The 19,797-nt window shown below is 47.4% G+C and overlaps 1 protein-coding gene across 3 annotated transcripts in view; it reads left to right on the forward strand.

Moving 5' to 3' along the window:
- slc4a8 (solute carrier family 4 member 8) overlaps nt 1-19,797 on the forward strand; it is a 30,608-nt gene that overhangs the window by 3,794 nt on the left and 7,017 nt on the right. For 2 of the 3 annotated variants that reach the window (XM_041241649.1, XM_041241650.1), the window contains exons 2-17: nt 6,997-7,078; nt 10,010-10,144; nt 10,408-10,546; nt 11,207-11,367; nt 12,120-12,308; nt 13,555-13,643; nt 14,620-14,777; nt 15,062-15,149; nt 15,502-15,648; nt 15,998-16,098; nt 16,193-16,367; nt 16,953-17,086; nt 17,576-17,821; nt 18,246-18,351; nt 18,499-18,660; nt 19,163-19,276. In XM_041241649.1, coding sequence (XP_041097583.1) covers nt 6,997-7,078; nt 10,010-10,144; nt 10,408-10,546; nt 11,207-11,367; nt 12,120-12,308; nt 13,555-13,643; nt 14,620-14,777; nt 15,062-15,149; nt 15,502-15,648; nt 15,998-16,098; nt 16,193-16,367; nt 16,953-17,086; nt 17,576-17,821; nt 18,246-18,351; nt 18,499-18,660; nt 19,163-19,276 — 2,226 coding nt within the window. Of the gene's footprint in view, nt 1-5,384; nt 5,469-6,996; nt 7,079-10,009; nt 10,145-10,407; nt 10,547-11,206; nt 11,368-12,119; nt 12,309-13,554; nt 13,644-14,619; nt 14,778-15,061; nt 15,150-15,501; nt 15,649-15,997; nt 16,099-16,192; nt 16,368-16,952; nt 17,087-17,575; nt 17,822-18,245; nt 18,352-18,498; nt 18,661-19,162; nt 19,277-19,797 lie in introns of those variants that run through there. The other variant, XM_041241651.1, reaches the window with a different exon arrangement.

A 19,797-nucleotide genomic window follows, 5' to 3' on the forward strand; every position in this document is an offset into this window, starting at 1 on the left:
ATATTTGACCAGCTGCCCTTTTGTTAAGTCATTGCCTGCGATGGCTCTGCTTATCCAGGCGTGTCTAAGTGTACCTTTTTAAAAAAAAAAAAAAAAGGTACGAAAATTAGTCACGGCTCCGGGCGCTTTTGAGGACAGCTGGTTCTGTAGTTCCCACTTGAAGGCAAGCGGGTGTAAATTATTTTTCCATTTAATATTTAATGGGATCTAATCTGAAGCAGAGAAGGTCACCGAAACAGCGTTGAAAGAGAGCAGCGCGGTGAGCTCCTGAGTCGCAGCTCTCTTGCCATTAAGCTGAGATGTTCCACTTAGACAACACACATCCTGCCCTGGCACTGTGAAACCCCTGGCACCCGCAGTCCTGCAATCTGGGAGATCAAAGAGATTCATTCAGCTTTCCCACGATTGTTGCTGAATAGTTGCACAACTTTCTTACACTCTCCAGGGTTATAGGATTTGGCTGGGTTTCCAATCCAATTAACTTCTCGAAATCAATTCCCAATTCCAAGTGATCAGTGCGGATGAGACTCTGCTGTGTGTGATTTATTTTATCCTGATACTTTGTTCCTGCAGTTACTCGCCTTGGATCTGATGCACATTCCCCTGGGATTTTTGGAGTTAGGCAGCACAGAACTTTGATTGTCTTCTAAATATCGACAGCAGAAATAAGTCTTGGATGCTGTTTTAATGACCCCAGCGCTATCTGGAAGCACTGGAATGCAATATAAAGAAACGATCAAAGCAAACCCCTAGAGAATAGCACAGAACAGGGGATAATCGTTTTGGAAGAGATTGTGAACTGTCACAGCGCTGCCGACTTGCGTTGCAATTGGACGGCACGGGCGAGCTGACAGTACAAAATGGACTCCCTTGAGAGGTATATTGGAGGAGATGGAGGCTGGCAGTCGCCAGACCAGTTTACTCCCTGCAAAGCTCAGGGAACACAAAACCACTTTGTGGCTTGGATCTTGGTTTCAAGAGACTAGATTTCAGGCCACTGCACGGCACACCAGGGGAGACTTGGGGTTTGATACAGCAAAGTTTCCTCAAACTAGGTCTCCTGGAACCAGGTTTCAAGCCGCTGTTCCTGAAAACGTGGCTTTGTGTTCCCTCAGCTTTAAAAAGCGAGACAGTGAATCTAGGTTGAAACAGTGATGCTCAAACAGAAGCGTTGTGCACTGATAATGGCAGTTCATGCCTTTCTTGTGCGTGCATGCGTTCCAGTAACCGAACAGGGAGGAGATGAAATAATGCAATGCCCCTCTTTCACGCGGAGGCTGGCAGCTTGGGATTGGTCTCTGCGCTCCCACAGCGTTTTGCACCTATCTATTCTGAACATGCAGATCCCAAACGTATGGGTTGAAATATGCTAATCTTGTGTTTCAGGGATAGTTCCCATTACCTCACTCAGGGGCAGGTAGCAGCAGCTGTGCTGGGGCTGGGTTTTCAAGAGCACTTGAGAGGAGAGAGAGGAGAAAGTGGGAGGAGATAGAAGAGGGGGTGGAGTAGACATGTTCTACTGCAGTATACATTGTAACGGTTCTCTGTTGTAAAGGCGAGGAAAGGACAACTTTTTGTTTTGAAAGCGACACATTAATGAATGGATTTACTTATTACCTTCCAGGTTTGTTTTTTTTTAAATACTTCTTAAAGGCAAATTGCGAGTCCAAGTATCGTGCACACCCCTACTCCTTCGATCCTTATTTGCAATGCTGGCTAACTACTGCTGCAAGCTTTGCTCTGCAAGAAAAGCCCTGGTCCAGTCACGTTCCTGGAGTGCTATTCCACTCCAGGGTTTGGAGCAGGAGCCCACTTTGCCCATCCCTGATACAAAGCACGGAATTGCACTGGAGGGATCACTAAATCCATAACTGCTGCCTTTTTCTTTTCTCTCGCGTGTCATTTAGAGGTTTTGTTTTGTTGTTTTGTTGTTGTTTTTTTGTGCTGTCAAGGTACAAGCGTTTTCTCGGCAGGAAACGGGGGCACTGACACGAGTGTGGCCTGACGGGCTGTTATAAGAACATAAGAAAGTTTACAAACGAGAGGAGGCCATTCGGCCCATCTTGCTCGTTTGGTTGTTAGTAGCTTATTGATCCCAAAATCTCATCAAGCAGCTTCTTGAAGGATCCCAGGGTGTCGGCTTCAACAACATTACTGGGGAGTTTATTATTCCCACAGGGAGAGTGAGTCACCCCTCGGATCATTGCAAACTTTCAGCGCCGCAAATAACCCTCCCACACTTTACTGTCAACTGGCAATGAAACGAGGGAAACTAAACATCATCTACTCAACCCGACAGCTAATCGTGACCTAAAATAAATGCATGGGTACCATTTAATAAAATAGGATGTGCATGTCATCAAGCAAATATATAATATGTCTAATACACAACATACAATTTTTTAATTATGATTCCGTTCTTATAGAAAAAAAAGTCCCGTTTGTTTTTTCACGCTGGATCTCTGGTAGCCCGGTGCGCAGCACACGTTTTGCACACACGGTCCTTCATTTGCGTTTTGTTTCGTTTCTTCTTTTCGTGGTTTTTGGTTTTGTTATTGAGCGAGACTCCCGAGGCTTGCTCCTTGCGGTGTTTGATTGATTTGTGGGAGCAGCTGGGGTTTGGTCGGCTGCATTTTGTATTTGTTTTAATCTACGGGTATAGAACGAACCACCGTTTAAAAAAAATAAATAAATAAAAAAAAAAAATAGCACCCCCCCCCCCCCCCCCCCCATCTAGCGCAGACGCAGCGTGTGCGTGTGCGTGTGCGTGTGCGTGTGACAGCCCTGTCGTGCACACCTGTCTCTGCAGCAGTGAAGCACTCTGATCCGCATTGTGTGCTGCACAAGGCACGTGTTTTGAACAGACACAATTAGAAACAGCCCACATGCCGTTTCCATCAGACAACAGTCTTTGTTCCCGCCCTCCTCCTAAATTTCATCAACCGAACCGATTAAATCTCCCGTCCAGACCCTGAAGTTGTTCGTTGTATTCCGGGAGCGTGATTACCCCGACCCTCGGTAAAACCCACCCTTGACAGCCACTGATTCGACATGCCCGGGAACAGATGCAACGCTTCTAGCTAAAACGTTTGCCGTTACATTTTAGTTTGTGAAATGACGTGCAGAGTGTTTTGAATGGCCTCTTTCTGCACCAGTCTGTTAGCTACACGCAGTAATGGCTTGTCCTCTAGTCTGGAGACGGTCTCCCTTTGATCGTAGACAGTGGAGGGACTAGAAATCATTGTGCGATTTAAAGTGTGGACCAGGCTGTAGGCATCCATTCTTTTAATTTGATTGCGTTCCTTATGACGCCAGTCATCAGTGCAGCCTTTAGGTACTCTGGATTTGTATAGGCTGGATTTGAACTGCTAACTCTCTCTCCTTTTGAAAGATTGCAAGCAGTTCAGTTGATGAGGTTTGAACGCTTCAATTGCAAACCATCTACTGCACAGTGGGCTGTTCCATAAGTCTGGTTTACAGCAAAGCTTTGAAAACATAAACTTAAACGTTATCCCTGATTAATTTCGTGGCAAATATTATCTCTCTCTTCTCTCTCTCTGTTTCTCTCTCTCTCTGTGAAGGCCCTGATTAGGCCTCAGCTCAATAGTTGAATTCCTTCTTCAAGCTGCTTTGTACTGTGCCGGTATACAAAACTTTATAAACATGGACAGGAAGGTCAGATTTGACTGTTCAAGCGCATTAAACAAGAACCAGACAGTCTTTCTCAAACCTGGGACAAAAACGTCAGCTGTTGGAGCCTCAGATATTTATTTGTCTACCGCAGACACTTGGAGCAGCTGTTTTGCTGTCCGTTTAGTAATTCGCTGCTGGATTCCTCCTCTGGGGTTGAATTAGTTTCTTGTCGGTTGTGTTTCCGGAATAATTAACTCTCGTTCTGTCTGGCTTGATGGCCTGTTGCAGCATCAGCCACGCCTTGGAGGGCAAGCGTTCCATCGGCATTGAAATTCAATTTTATAGATAAGGCAGACAATGTTCTCCCCTAGTTATTTAGCATTTGTATCTTTTAAAATGATTAGCTTATGGCCAGAAAGTGCCTGGCAGAGTGTCTCAGAGTTGTGTCTGGCTGGCTAACTTCAGTTACAAAAACATTTACAAAACAAACAAACGACCAAACAGGCAAAGCAGAAACCTTCCTCTTTCACGCGGGCAGGGCCTCGCCCCTGCCACGCTGGCACACGCTCATCATAGCTGGCAGCTGCTTCAAGTCTGCACACATCTCTGTCTCTTAGGGGGTGATTGAAACAATAAGGGGGAGGTCCTTATCTCCAGCATCGTGCCTCTAAACCACCGAGAGAGCTGCTAGCCTGCTTCCAAGCTTGTCCGCCCTCGCGCAGTGTAACTTCGGTACCTCCTGGCAACAGAGCTATCATCTCTGCCGTTCGGGATTGGAGAAAACTTGGCATCACATGTTGTTTTTTTTTTAATGCTGTAGTTGGCTTGGGGAGGCAGTGCATGTTTGCTGGAGCAGAACAGTGATGTGGGTGCTGTGTTGAGAATGCAGATACAGTAGAGGTCAGAGAGGTGGGATGCCAGATAGTTCCTGGGGCAACGGGAAATAAACTGGCTGATCCTGAGGTTTGAGAAGCAATTAGACTGCAGTAAATGCATTGCACTGTTTACCTCATGAGTGTGTGCGGTTTTAATACAGTGCCCAGCCAATAATTTTTAATGAAGGCTATTTTTAGTACATTTTCCATTTAAACAATATACCTAACTGATCCAAGACTTGATGCAGCGCTAGTGCTAGCATCGAACCCTGCTTTGGTGTAAAAACATAACCGAGAGGAGATTTGGTCCATCAGTCAGTGCTCGCCCGGTTTATGTTAGCTTATTGATCCCAGAACTTTGTCTAGAGGGGTCTTCAAGGGTCCTAATGGCTCGATAGCAGACAAAGCATCCCCTGCCCTCGATTCCAAGTCTCTCCACTCAAATTCCGACTTTCTGTGCGGCGCTTGAAATGGTGACTAGAGCGACTGGATGTCAAATTCTGAGCTTGCTGGGTTTCTCTGTCTTCGTAACTCTTTGCTGGAGTCTTGCCAAAGCCGCGGTTTCCTTTTTTTCTGGCGCTGGGACCAGACTTAACCAAAGTAGTAACCTTTGTAAAGGGCTCTACGGTGTGTGATGAGCTGTGACGAAAGCATGGTAAAGAAAAGAGAAGTGCCACTCGCCACCGAAGCTGTGTGCAGACCAGAGAGAAGTGAAAATGGAACTGAAGCTAATAATTACGTGCTGGCTGTCGTGCTTCGCCGATGAGGTTTGAACAGGCTTGTGCATGTTGCTAACCATGCTTTAATGCACACTGCTGTGTTTTCACCGTGCTAAACTGCGTGCAGAGGGAAGGAGAGCTAATAGAAGTGTGTTCACATTGTGTGTTTAAAATGCAAATCTCTACACAGGTCTACGAAACATGACACTTCACAGCCAACAGCTGCAGTAATACAGCAAAGGTAACTCCACTGAGCAGACCAGAAAGAAATGCATCTGCTAGTTATCTTATGCTAAAAATTGACAGGGTGCTACTCACATTTTCGATTGGCAATGGAGTTGCTAGAATTGACCACTGTTCTATTTTCAGCTATTCGGTTCAGGTCTCTCTGTAAAGGAATTGTGTCTTGAGAGGTAATGGTGAAAACGTGTTTGGAAGGTTTCAGCTAACGATGACAAAAAAAAACAACTTCCTTCTAAAGAAAGCGAAGATCGAGAAGGTTCTGAATCTGAAGCATGCTTTCAAGGGTTGTTTTTAATTTCTGCGCAATGAAAAGGCAGGCATCGCAGCCGAGGCGTGGCAGCCACACTGTAGGGACCCACACGCCTGTTACCTGAATGAATCCGCTGTCCTGTTAGGAAGTGGAAAAAGACTTAATGAAATCCTGTGGGTGATTCCCGGTAAACCTTGTTTACTGAGAAGCGTTGATCTTCACGACCGAGTTGCTAGGGGCGCGCTGAGCTTTAAAAGCCTCTTGTCAATCTATCTCTGTCTTGCAATTGTTCAAATGCACACAGTGAGAAGGTAAGAGAAGAGTCTGTTTTCTTAACACAGCTGTGGGTATTTAACCCTGGGGGGGGAGTCAACCTGGTCAACCTGATTATAACAACCTCAGTGAGATGATAGATATTTAGAGACCTGTGTTACTGATACAGGGGGGTATAAAACTACACTGTACATTCTGCCAGACAGTTGTGCAAAGCAAAACAAAACTGTGCAAAGGCCTGTCTAAGAAGTTGTGTAATTGGTGAAAAGGTGTTGATTATTTTCGTCCAGTGTGTTTGTTGCGTTTGTTCAAGGGATCATCTTGGGAGGTTGTGTTTTTTTTTTTTTGTACACAGTGTAAGTGATTTAACAAGGGGAAAGCGCTCAGTATCTAAGACACAGAACTCCACAGGCAACTCTCTGCTGTGCTGTACTGTGTTCCGTATTCAGTGTGGAGCCCATTCATTCATTCAACGTGTTGATTTCAAGACAAGAGAAGCTGTCCTTCCCTCACCTTTACAGTTCCAATGGAAAACGGTCAGTACTTTTAGCCCCAAACTTGCTTCACTGTGGTGGTTTCCCAGGATCCTCCTGGAGTTGACAATAGTACATTCAAAACCCTTTACACACTGGAACTACTAACGCATGTGTGTGTGCGTGTGTGTGTGAGCGATTGCACATGCATATCCCGTGTGATGTGCACCAATCAGTCTGCAGAATGAAAGTATTCCTCGAGAAAGCTGTGGAATGCGCCAATACGTGGGAGAAGCCTAAACATTGGTTTTAAAAATAAATAAACAAATCAGAAGAAATGCAAAATGTCTCGAGTGCTCGTCACTGTGTCGAGCCTCCCTCGTGCCCCTCCGGAGTTTTGTAAATCTCCCTTTCATTGGAGGGGATGCCCATTCCTGCACGCGGATGTCTGGTCAGAGCAGCCTGCCTCCCAGCAGTGAGCTGCAGACGGGACGGCCCCCTGGTGAGCGCTGTTGCTTTTGTCCCTGCAGAGGCCCGATGAGGAGGCAGTGGTCGATCAAGGAGGGACGAGCTCCGTGCTGAACATACACTACGAGAAGGAGGAGCTGGAAGGTAGGTGGCTGGAGTTTTCTTTTTTCTTCCTAAAGCACCGATTAAACCATCAGAAACACAGTCTATTAAAAATACAGGAGCAGAACATCTCTGCAGTGCCCGGGCTACCCTACCGAAACGAAAGCAGAGCAGGGTGTGATAAAGCACAGCGCTAGCAGGATCAAGCACAGGGAAGCATTGTAGAGGGGTATGGTGAGGCATATTAAAAAAAGCAAACCAGGGCAAACTGACCCTTATAAAAGTTTCCCATATTTAAAAATGCGCAGTGAGCTATTTGCCAGCAAACGTTTTCGTATTGATATTAATGTGATCCAGTTATAAAAACAGGACCAGCTGTGATGGATCCTGCATGATTTGGTTTTAAGAGCCTTGGCGCTGCTCGCTGTATGCATGCATGCAAGAAGCAGCAATTCCTTACTATCTGGGCGAAGACAGAACAGCGAATTGGAGTTTCTGTTTGAAGACACTGCAGCTTCTCGCCACGGCGTCCTTTTAAGCTGCCCATTCACGTAGCTCTAAGGCTGTGCTGTAAGCCGACGGAGAGCTGGCTAATTCAGCGAGCAGCTGATGCGGGGCTTACAGTCTGCAGCTGGAAATTGCAGTTGAGCTGAACTTCCAGAACCCGTGTGAGAGAAAGATGTGTTGGAACACCCCATTGCTTCTTGCACATATGAAATCAAACCACTGGAAATGAAAATCTTGGAACATTATCAACATAGGCAAATTGATGATTGTCTAATTTCATTGACGACCTTTAACCTGTCTCACGTACAGTTAATTAAAAAATAATACGAGAAAAGGAACACGGAGCCACACACGGTAAAACACAGGAGACCTTTTAGAAGTTGTTTAAGACGCCTGATTAAAGCACAAAGTGGTCTAACATTTTCACACGAGTGCCTATTGGTGCTATATCGTGGATCACTGACAGAAAATTGAAATTCGCCCACCCAGAGGTTTCCATGCGGGTCGGTAGATTTTTTTTAATTAAGGAGGGTCATGTGATACCAGCAGAAGATATGAAGAGAGTCAAGTTCAGCATGCATCGAATTTAAAAAGGATGAATTATTTATCCAAGCAGCAACCACTAGCAGCTTGTTTCATATGAGAGAGAGAGAGAGAGAGAGAGAGAGAGAGAGAGAGAGAGAGAGAGAGAGAGAGAGAGAGAGAGAGAGATCAAAGTTGCTTCAGCCCTCACTGGGTCTCTGTATAGTAACTGCCTGGAACTATTTTATTATTGTGCTGTTATATTTGATTGAATATGAACTATTCGGGTCTCTCTTTATTCGAGTGAATAATTCGGTCTCTCTCTCTCTCTCTCTCTCCTCTCTCTGGGTTAAAAACCCTTTATTTGTGAGCTCTGACTCTTTGACAGAGTACACTGTGTTCCTCCGAGCTGTCGGAGAACAGAAAGTAAGGACTTTGGGGACCTGCACGGAGAGCGAGCCAGCAGTAAATCTGCTAAGTGTGATCCCAGAGGCTAAGCTGCTGCTTACTCTCAGTGTGACACATTCATCTGATACCGGTGCTCTGCCAAGCACACAGATCCTTTAAAGAACGTGCCGAACACAGGGGCTGGATAACAGGGGGGCGCGCAGCCCCTTGTCTCTCCATGTGCTCTGGTATTGGATAGCATGACAGTGTTGCAGCCACCCTCCGGGCTCTAGGCACTGAAGCATCAGAAACCGCTCGAACTGCAAGGCTTAAAAAAGGATTTTGAGAACAGCGACTTTTATTTGTGTTACTAGATTTTTCTCGTACAAGACCAGTTTTATTTTCCCAGTCCGGAAACACATGATTTACAGCATATGAGAATCTCTGCCTTGCGAGGCTGGATTTAAAAACACAGCCCTGCAGACGCGTGGCTAAAGCATTGTATCGGATCTGATACAGAAAGTGGGCATTACAGGGTTAAACTAAACATTTAATGAACTACTTGTGTTACGCTATAAGGATGAGACCAGGCCATGCTTCACCTTTTAACAATGTTCAATATTTATTAGTTCCAAATGCCAAACTTTACATTCTACATGTATTAGATACAATACGTGGCACTAGTATGAACAGAGATAGGCGATTGATTAGATTAGCCCTCAGACTAGTACAGCAATGATCTGGAGGTAGCGAGAGCTTCTCTGTCTGTGTCTCCTCTATGCCTGTTATTTCTGTACTCTAGTTGGCTCAGAGCGTACGTGATTACAGTTTGCTCCTGTTCTCTTGCAGATTACAATACAAATGAGTTACTCACTCAGGTGCAACCAACCACAGACTACCCTCCTTTACAAGGTTACTGGGTTCAGCTACAGCATCCACATGCAAGCCTACAGTACCTGACACTAGTGTTTGCTGTAAACGAATGCAGTGCGTGTCTGTTGAGACATTTCTTCGGTCCTCATTAGTTCCTGTATAAAAAGCAGGGGTTTTTTCTTCCCCTTTTGCTTTTCTTGTGGTTGCAGACAATTGAAATGCAACACAGCTGGGTTACATGGACTTCAGTTTATTGATCTACAGCAACTGCATTTACAAACTCGCTTCACCAGTTCAATAGCCTGAAATCAAACGGCTGTTTAAAAGGAGAAGGTCTTTGTAAAGGGGTGTCAATGCAAATAATTACTGGTGGTGAAGGCCAAAGGTTTAGCAATTGATAGAGACATAATCACAAATATATATGAACATAATTCTTGAAGATAGATCTTTTATTTAACAACAGTTAATCAAAAATAAAAAAATGACAAAGTAAAGGTCTACCTTCGGCAGGTTTCATTCAGCTTTATGAAGCAAAATTAGCCAATTCTATAGAGTGATGTAAAACTTTTGTTCATAGCTGTGTAGCACTAAAGGGGGGCTACGCCTCTCTTTGAGGTCCGGCCCCGGTGCGTCTGACCCAGGCTGTGGGCCGTGTGGATTCTGAGTGGCTGTTTGTTTTTTCAGGTCACAGGACGCTGTATGTGGGCGTGCGGATGCCGATGGAAAGACAGAGCCACCGGCATCATCGCCCCCATGGGCCGAAACACAGGAAGAGAGACCGGATAAAGGGGACGATCCAGGAAGAGAGGCCCTCGCACGGTAACAAAGAACCATCGCATCGACCTCCCTGCCCATCGCGTTGACCTCCCTATTAATTTAAGGACATTGATGGAATAGGTGTCTTATTTCCATCTCCGCACAGCTCTTTATCTCCTGAGGGAGTAACACAGCAGAACAGAGGAGGTTGTAATTTGAAAGAGGGATTTTTAGACCGCGGGGAAGATCTATGCACTGTGCAACAGGAGTCTCATTTCCATCCTTGACTTGTGTAATTGGTGATCTGTGCCCCCCTACCCCTGTAGATACCCCGTCCCAGCGTGTCCAGTTCATCCTGGGGACAGAGGACGACAACGAGGAGCATGTCCCCCATGACCTGTTCACGGAGCTCGACGAGATCTGTGTGAAGCAGGGCCAGAACACGGAGTGGAAGGAGACGGCCAGGTAGGGGCTCTGCACTGCAGGCTGGGAGAGACGAAGGGTTTGTGTTTTTTCCTACATTGTGGGATGCGTTCTCGCTAGGGATTCTGTCCCTTGTCGGCGAGAGGAGATGACATTAAAAGCTAGAAAGCCACGAATGTAGACGCAAGCTGCTCTTTTGCATAGCGGTTAAGGCGCTCTCTTGCAGCGGGCCGGGTCACTAGTTCGATCCCAGCTTCCGCCCTGTTAATATGCGCCCGAGTTGACTTTGTTTCTTACAGTTTTAACTTGAATTTTGACTGAGAGATTTTGAAGTTGGTGCCCAGAATCCCTATTAATGCATTTCACATATTTTATAATGTAGTTTTGCTGTATTGTAAGGCTCTGTATTTTGAATGCATGCCCCATACACACCCTATATGTAAAGGTATGGGTGGTTTAATAATCCAGAAAACTATTACACAAAAACATGCATTTGCAATCAAACCTCTTTACTTTGCGCTCGTCGGTAGGAACAGAAGCAAGATTGAGAGCTCAGGGTCAGCGGCACACGCAGCCCATGCAGCATTGACAAACTGGACAGCTGCACCCAATGGGCTGGTGCTGCAGAGACTAACCTAAGACAAACCCTGAGTGCCCTGCAGTTTGTAACCCAGCTCCGCGCGTGTCTGTGCCCGGCTGCAGGTGGCTGAAGTTCGAGGAGGACGTGGAGGACGGGGGGGACCGCTGGAGCAAGCCCTATGTGGCCACGCTGTCCCTGCACAGCCTGTTCGAGCTGCGCAGCTGCCTCATCAGTGGAACCGTGCTGCTGGACATGCAAGCGAGCACCATTGAGGAGATCGCAGGTACGAGCAGCGCAGGGGAAAAGGTGCAGGCGGCTGTTATTTTGGCTGCAAATTGCAACGTCCTGTTTTGAGGACAGTCAAGTTAGACGCGTCCGTAATCAGAGCAGTGAAATCGGAGCAGCTCAACACAGAGAAAACAGAGCTTTATCATCACTGTAGGGAGGAATTCGACAAGAAACGGATCATTTTTAGGCGTCAGTTTCTTATTTTATATTGAGGCATCATAAAAGCACCAGAGGGCTGTGTTTGCAGAGTTAACAAGCCGAGGATATTGCTTCTGTTTTCCACACGTGGTTCCAAGTTTGAAATCGAATTACCGTGCGTGTTTGAGAGGGGGTTGGGGCTTGCCTGCTTTCTAATTGAGTTTCAGAGCGGCGCGCATTTCCGATCCGATTAGATCCGTTATCCACAGAGCCTTCAAAAGCCCGTTTCTCAGCACAGTAGTCTAAATCTGATTTGGATAAGAAGTAGAAATATCATACCTTGGAGGGAGTTGTTAATATTTTCCAGACATAGTAATTCCTGTGATGATGCAGCTGCTTGTGTTTTGAAGCCCGTGGTAATTGACCGACACAGTCATTGCAATTGAAGTAATTTGTTGCCACTGTGAGGAGCTCACTTCTAACAGAACGCTGGTGAGTTGCAGTTTTGCCCGGCGACGTGTTAAACAGGGAATGGGAATTTGGGGAATGGATTTTTAAAAAGGAATTGGAATTGGAATTGACCCCGACCCCTGGGTTGCGTTTCTCCAGACATGGTTCTGGATCACCAGGAGGCCTCCATGGAGCTGGACGAGAGCGTCAGGGTGAAGGTGCGAGAGGCCCTGCTTAAGAAGCACCACCACCAGATCGAGAAGAAGAGGAACAACCTGCTCCCCATGGTGCGGTCCTTCACTGAGGCCGGCAAGAAGCACTCCGAGCCCCACTCCATGGACAAGAACGGTGTGCATCACAATGCTTCCCTGTGCTTTACCAGACCTCTCTGTGCTTTACAATGCTTCCCTATGCTTTACCAGACCTCTCTGTGCTTTACAATGCTTCCCTGTGCTTTACCAGACCTCTCTGTGCTTTACAATGCTTCCCTATGCTTTACCAGACCTCTCTGTGCTTCACAATGCTTCCCTATGCTTTATCATATCTCTCTGTGCTTTACTATGCTTATCTGTGCTTTACCAGACCTCTCGGTGCTTTACTATGCTTATCTTTACCAGACCTCTCTGTGCTTTACCCTATGCTTTATCATATCTCTCTGTGCTTTACTATGCTTATCTATGGTTTACCATGCTTTCAATGTGCTTTTACACTTTGCTGTGCTTTTACTGTGGGAAACCTTTTATCGTTCCCTTACTAATCTCAGTAAATACAACAATCCAGTTAAAACTGTGAGGGAGAAGAGGCTTGCGATAGAACAGGGCTGTGAGATGTTTAGATAAACAGACCCTGTCATGTCTGCCGTCCTCAGCCCTGTCAGGCCAGCAGTGTTATTCTGTCAGGTCAGCAGTGTTATTTATTAGACTCAACGAAACTCTGCCTTCGTAAATAACGCTGGGCAGAGCAAGGAGAGTGGAGAGCAGGTGTGAGGAGGGGATGAGTGGATTTACTTTCTCTTTGAGAGATTAATACATTCATACATGAGAAAGATGAAAATGTCAGCCCCCCTGGGCTGAGGAGGGGGGCGTGGAATTAACCTCCAGGAGTCCTTGGGCTGAAAATGGCCTGGCTTCACTAACAGAGCCTCATTAACTCCCTCACCCCAAAGGAGAGAGAGAATAAACAATGGGAAACGCTTTTAAAATATGCCCACAGTAAAGTCATTTTGCAGTGTTCCCAAGCTTTTCCCATGTCATATGCTGCATTTACCATAGTTTACCCTGTTCAAGTATACATCAAAATCAGGTAGGGTAATAAGACCCCCACTGCATAGCAGTGTGATAAGACACCTCTGAGCTCATTCCCAATACACTGTGGCTGATCAAGCTCGTAGTAAAACCTGGAATGGGTAAAACTGCTATGCAGTCAGAGTATTATTCCCATCCCTGCAAAATGCAAGGGAGGTAAAACAAATAAAAAACACAAGGCCCTCCTTAAAAATGTATTGGTCTTTGCGCCGCCCTTGACTGCTTTCGTAGCGTGGCTGAAAGGCTGTGTGTGATTTTGAGGGTTTCCTTCTTGACCTCCGTCCCTCCAGGTCAAACTGTGTCCCCCCCGGCCGCCCCAACGAACCAAGAGATGAAGAACGGGGTGCACCATGAAAACAGCGCCGTGGACCTGAGCAAGGTGAGAGGGGGTCCCCTCCTGCACGAACTCGCAGAGAGAGCCCTGCCACAGCCTATGAACAGAACTCGCTGTGTTCCTTTGAAGTATGCGTTCAGTGAGATTGTGTATCTCATAGGGCCCCCAGTGGCTCCTCAGGTAACAGTGCTGCCGTTTGGAGTCATGCAATCATGGTTCGAATCCCAGCCATGCCAAGTTGCATAGGATAACCGCCCACAAAGCACCACTGCATTGAGTTTTGTTTCGTTTAACTCAATTATCAAAAAAATGTTTTAAAGGATGACATGCTTTTTGGTCTTAATATTTTTTATTTTTTTTTGTAAAAACTAAGGTTGCAATATGACTTAATGTACACTAGGACAGTTCAGGCTTTTCAACTCACACCTCAATGCATTCTGGTAAGTGTAGTCCTGCTGTGAAAGGTACCCGAGACAGGTAAACCGTACCAGAAGGAATTGCAATGAGAGTTGAAAAGCCCGAACTGTCCTAGTGCACGTGGGGTCGTATGTTCCATAGAATCAAAAAGGATGTTTTTTGGGTCAAGGTCATTCTTGTCTCTCTTGCCCTGGCTGAGTCTTGGCGGAGGTGTCCGCTGTGCTGTGTCAAGGCGACTCTGCCTTGCAAAATCAGCCCTTTGTCTGGGGTCATGAAAGCGTGAAGCTCACAAAGGAGTGAACTCCTCGCCTCGCTGGACACCAGCAAGCCCTCCCTTTAAAAGCACAGTGCCGTAAAACAATTGTGTTGTTTTCCAGTGGCTGTGTTTCAGCTTCCAGGGCAGAGTTATACAGCAACAAAATCCAATTATATAGAAGCGGTCAAGTATTTGCCAAGAAAAGACAAACCCCTTTTTAACCACTTACCAGATTGCATTGCGATGGAGCTGTTCCAATCCGTCCTGGTGAGCATGCATAGAGCCACGCGGTCTCCTTTAGTAACGGTGCTTGTTGAGGTTCTGAATCTCACCTCTCTGCTGTGGCAGGTGGACCTTCACTTCATGAAGAAGATCCCAGTGGGAGCGGAGGCCTCCAACGTGCTGGTGGGAGAGCTGGACTTTCTGGAGCGCCCCATCATGGCCTTTGTGCGCCTCTCCCCGGCCGTGCTGCTGTCCGGACTCACCGAGGTGCCCATTCCTACACGGTCAGTCCCCCCTGGTGCAGCGCCCTGGCTGTTGTGACTCCCACAACTTCTAAACTCCCTGTTGGATCATCCAAGGATTTGTAACAGCTGTCAGGATGCTGTTCTGACACGCCGTTGTATTTTAACGTGTGACCTCCTCTTCGGTCAGTTTTATGGAGGGTGTGTGAAGAACGACTCTCGGCTGCTGTTCCTGGGAGCGTGAACGGGGTCATCGGGAATGGGGTCGAAGGCGCAGCAAGGAGGTGTGTTTTGTGAAACGCTGGTTTTGTTTGTGTTTCCGGCAGATTCCTGTTCATCTTGCTGGGACCCAACGGGAAGGCACAGCAGTACCACGAGATTGGCAGATCCATGGCAACCGTCATGACCGACGAGGTGATCTTGTGGAACGGGGGAGTCTGTTAATGAAACTGACGACAGCTTAGAACCAGGAGTATTAAAATGCTGAAGGGTAAAAACTTTGGGAACACTCAGTAGTGCATTCCGCGCTAATCTCTTAAATACATTTAACACAACGTATAGGCCCTAAAGCCTGGGCATCACCGGTTCGAGTCCAGGCTATTCCACTGCCGACTGTGGACTGGAGCTCCCGTATATGCAGCCCTGCTTTTATCGGCTCTCTGCTGTTCCAGGCCTGTGTGTGTTTAGCCCCTACTCTGCTCTCATTGTGTCCCGTGTGTGTGTGTGTGCGTGCGTGCGTGCGTGCGTGTGTGTGTGCGTGCCACAGATCTTCCACGACGTGGCGTACAAGGCGAAGAACCGCAGCGACCTGCTGGCCGGGGTGGATGAGTTCCTGGATCAGGTGACCGTGCTGCCCCCCGGGGAGTGGGACCCCTCCATACGCATCGAGCCTCCCAAGAACGTCCCTTCACAGGTACCTGCTGCTCCATCCCAGACTCGAACATTCAAACAAACGCTGCGTGAATTGACTCGTTTTCATAAGGGCAAGAACGCACTTGAACTGAGACGAGCGTTGATGTGATCACCAAACTGATGAACAGGGCTTTCTGAGCTATATTAGAAGTGATATATTAGACACAAGAGCAGGTGTTAATGGGGATACAAAATACTCAACATGTGAGATTCGAAACCAGTCGATCATGGTACAGAATAAATGAAATAAAAAGGCTATTTTAATGTTTGCGTTAGTTACTGTGTGTGTATGTGGGTTGTTTTCCTAACTGTTAAACTGTCCCATGTTTTTCTTTTTCCTGATTTCCCAGGAGAAGCGGAAGATGCGGGGCGTGCCCAACGGGACGATCAGCCTCGCCGACCCTGAGCCCCACGGAGAACACGACGGACCTGAACTGCAGCGCACTGGCAGGTGTGTGTCCCGGGGGAGAGGGGAGGGGGGATCGCACCGCGCCCGTGTCTGTGTGTGAACCGTGACGAAGCCCTCCCTCTGTCCCTCTGCTCAGACTGTTCGGGGGGCTGATCCTGGACGTGACGCGCAAAGCCCCGTTCTACTGGAGCGATTACCGCGACGCGCTCAACCTGCAGTGCGTGGCCTCCTTCCTGTTCCTGTACTGCGCTTGCATGTCCCCCGTCATCACCTTCGGAGGGCTGCTGGGAGAGGCCACGGAGGGGCGCATTGTAAGGGCCACGGCATTTTAACACTCTGGTTAACCCTGCATTCATTTTTTATATTGTCTTCTTACCCTGGAAATAGAACGCTTAACAGAAATAACCCCTTCGGTCTCTGCGAGTGTGATTGTGCCCCGATAGGGTTCCTGTCTGTGTATCTGTTTTATAAGGTGTAGAAGTTTTTGCATAGAGCAGTTTTGCTGCGAGTTTAGTAAGACACACCTGAGCTTGTTACCTATGCACTAGCAAAACCTGGAATGGGTGAAACTGCTATGCAATAAGAATCTTATTTCCATCCTTTGTGTGTAGGCAAAAAAAAAGAGTTTCCTGGTAATATCTGACATCAGTAGAGCTTCAATGTGAGAAACCGCTGTGATTTTAAACCTGATTTTAGAAACGCAGCAAATATGAAATAGGGGGCAGGTATGTTATTACTGAGCGACTCCACGCTCTGCAAGGTCTTTCACTGCAGTGCATTTAGTGGTTTTAGAGCTTTTAACCTGCTCTCATCTTGCAGACAGGGGGCAGAATCTATAACGACGATGTGTCACCCAGCTCTGCCCGGTACGCTCACCAGCGTGTTTATCTCCCCAGAGCGCCATCGAGTCTCTGTTCGGAGCCTCCATGACGGGCATCGCGTACTCCTTGTTTGCTGGCCAGCCCCTCACCATACTGGGCAGCACGGGCCCCGTGCTGGTGTTTGAGAAGATTCTCTTCAAGTTCTGCAAGTGAGTCGCTCCCCGCCATGGTACTTACTGCTGGAAATACACAGATACAAATGAAACTAACGAAGGGCTCCGCAAAAGAACAGAGAGCTGAGAAGAGAAGAGAGCGTTACTGGAGAGTGGCATGACCCTGCAGGATGGAAACTCCTGATCAAGACGGGGGAAATCACCCCAGCCCTGCACCTGGCCCTGGGTTTAGATAGGGTATTGAAATGAACAGACGCCAGGAGTTTGAGCAACCAGGCCCCTGGCTCCTGCTTATTTCAGAATTAATAGGTTTGATAGGGTGTGTTCCTACAGCTATGGGATGCGAAACTGTTTATTTAAAGTCTCCTGGCTCCATTTCAATAACGTAATTAATTTACTAGCAGCTGTCCGTGCAGCTATAAGGGAGGAACACTTTATTAACAGCCTACTCCTGATGTTTTCAATCGTACAGTTCGTGTTTCGGGGTCCCTGTGTGACCGGGTCCTCTTCCTTCCTCCCCTCCAGAGACTTCCAGCTTTCCTACCTGTCTCTTCGCACCTGCATTGGGCTCTGGACCGCCATCCTGTGCCTGCTGCTGGTGGCCACAGACGCCAGCTCCCTGGTGTGCTACATCACCCGCTTCACCGAGGAAGCCTTCGCCTCACTCATCTGCCTCATCTTCATCTACGAGGCCATCGAGAAGCTCCTCCACCTGGGGGAGCTGTACCCCATAAACATGAACTCTGAGCTTGACAAGCTCACCCTGTACTAGTGAGTACCACAGCCCGGGGGTGGGACGATATTGTATATATGCTTGGAAATCTGCATGCTGAAGCGCTTGCTGTGCTTTTTTGGTATGGAAATAAGACTCCCATTGTATAGAGGTTTGATCCATTCCTGGTTTTACTATGGGTTTGATCGCTGAGCTTGTTCTCAGGCCTGGAATGGGTGAAGCTGCTATGCAGTAGGAGTCTTATTTCAAGCCCTGCTTCAAAGAATAGGTAAATGCAAACAGATAAATCCTTTTCTGCTCATCAGGAGGGTTCCTGTAAGTTTTCCAGTGAATAATTTATACAGCACGGCGTCAAGTGTCTTAAAGTGATTCAGCCGGATTGTGCATTAACTGGAACGCCACCTTGCCAGACTCCTCTGTGCACTCTCTCTGTGAGTCTGCTTCCTTTTCTCCTGTCTGCAGCTGCAGGTGTTCGGAGCCAGACAACCCCAGTAATGAGACCCTGAAACACTGGGAGCAGAACAACATCACAGCATCTTCAGTTAACTGGACAAACCTGACAGTGGAGGTAAGCTACCAGAGAGATACACTGTGGCTTGCAGTAAAGCCTGGAATGGGTGAAACCGCTATGCAATAGGAGTCTTATTCCCATCCCTGAATAACCCCACATTGCAAAGGGTTTTGCTCTCAGTCCTGTCTTGTGTCTGTCCTGCAGAAGTGCCGCAGCTTGCACGGCGAGTTTGTGGGCCCCTCCTGCGGGCATCACGGGCCCTACACGCCCGACGTGCTCTTCTGGTCGGCCATCCTTTTCTTCGCCACCTTCGCCATGTCCAGCTTCCTGAAGCAGTTCAAGACCAGCCGCTATTTCCCCACCAGGGTGAGTCTTGTGTACCATGCGTTGTGTCGTTTGCACCCTGCTACAGAACAACAGTGTTGCTCATTTGTAGTTCACCAGGTGGTCCCTGAATGAAGAATCGGTGTGTTTTATAGATAGCATGAACACACACTTTCCCCATCTCATTTAATTGTGTGTTTTTAACAAAGTAGCACATCCTGTAAATATTTGGTCTTATGATTCATCATACAAGTAGCCAATCTGGTCCACTGCATGCATAGTATTGCGACCTGCATATCGCGATATGTGTCGCATTGTTATATGAGTATATTGACACACCCCTAAGGGTGAATAGCTTGTGACTCATTTTATATTCAATTATATATGGAAGAAAGCCTTGGAGCCATAGTTAAGAGCCTGTGCTGCTGGTATTCTCCCTAGTAGCAAGAAGGCCACTATAAGGTACTAGGATCAATAGCCCTGTGCCTGGTATAGTGGTATGACGGGCTGCCAGTGTTCAACATGTTGCTTTGTGTGTGTTTAGGTGAGGTCGATGGTGAGTGACTTTGCTGTATTCCTGACCATTTTCATGATGGTGCTCATCGACTACGCCTTGGGAATCCCCACTCAGAAGCTCCGAGTGCCCAGAGACTTCAAGGTAGGATCGCTGATCTGGGCAGAAGACTCCTTTTTATTGCTTCAGCTACTGCGTTCAAATTAAACAGCTACCGGAGCAACACTATCGATAGTCAAGGCCCTGTAAACGGTATGAAGAGACTGTGCGAGGGCAGACGCCCGCATGGTTATCCATCAGCTTGCTGTGAGGGATCAGAGACTCGATCGATCTCGTCTCCCTGGGCAGTCTCTAATGCGCGGAAGGCGGCTTTGACCCTTGGATCGGTTAGGAATGCCAGTGGAGTGAAAGTGCAATTGGGGGGGGGGGGGAAGCGTGACTTCTTGCCACTTCTCGTCACTGCAGGTAGTCCACAAAGCTTCAGCAGGGTTCTCTCATTGTAAAACCGGAACCGCTAAGCTGTTGGGTAGCATTGTGACAGCAAACCCCAAGGGCAGTACATCCCATTGGAAAGGTGGAGAGGCAGACGTATTTTTCTGCTGATGCCTCAACATTGATCGACTTTACTTGGCTTCTGAAAGTGCTAACTCAGAGAATCTGGGCTG

Source organism: Polyodon spathula, unplaced genomic scaffold (assembly GCF_017654505.1).
Source record: "Polyodon spathula isolate WHYD16114869_AA unplaced genomic scaffold, ASM1765450v1 scaffolds_806, whole genome shotgun sequence".
Taxonomy (NCBI): Eukaryota; Metazoa; Chordata; class Actinopteri; order Acipenseriformes; family Polyodontidae; genus Polyodon; species Polyodon spathula.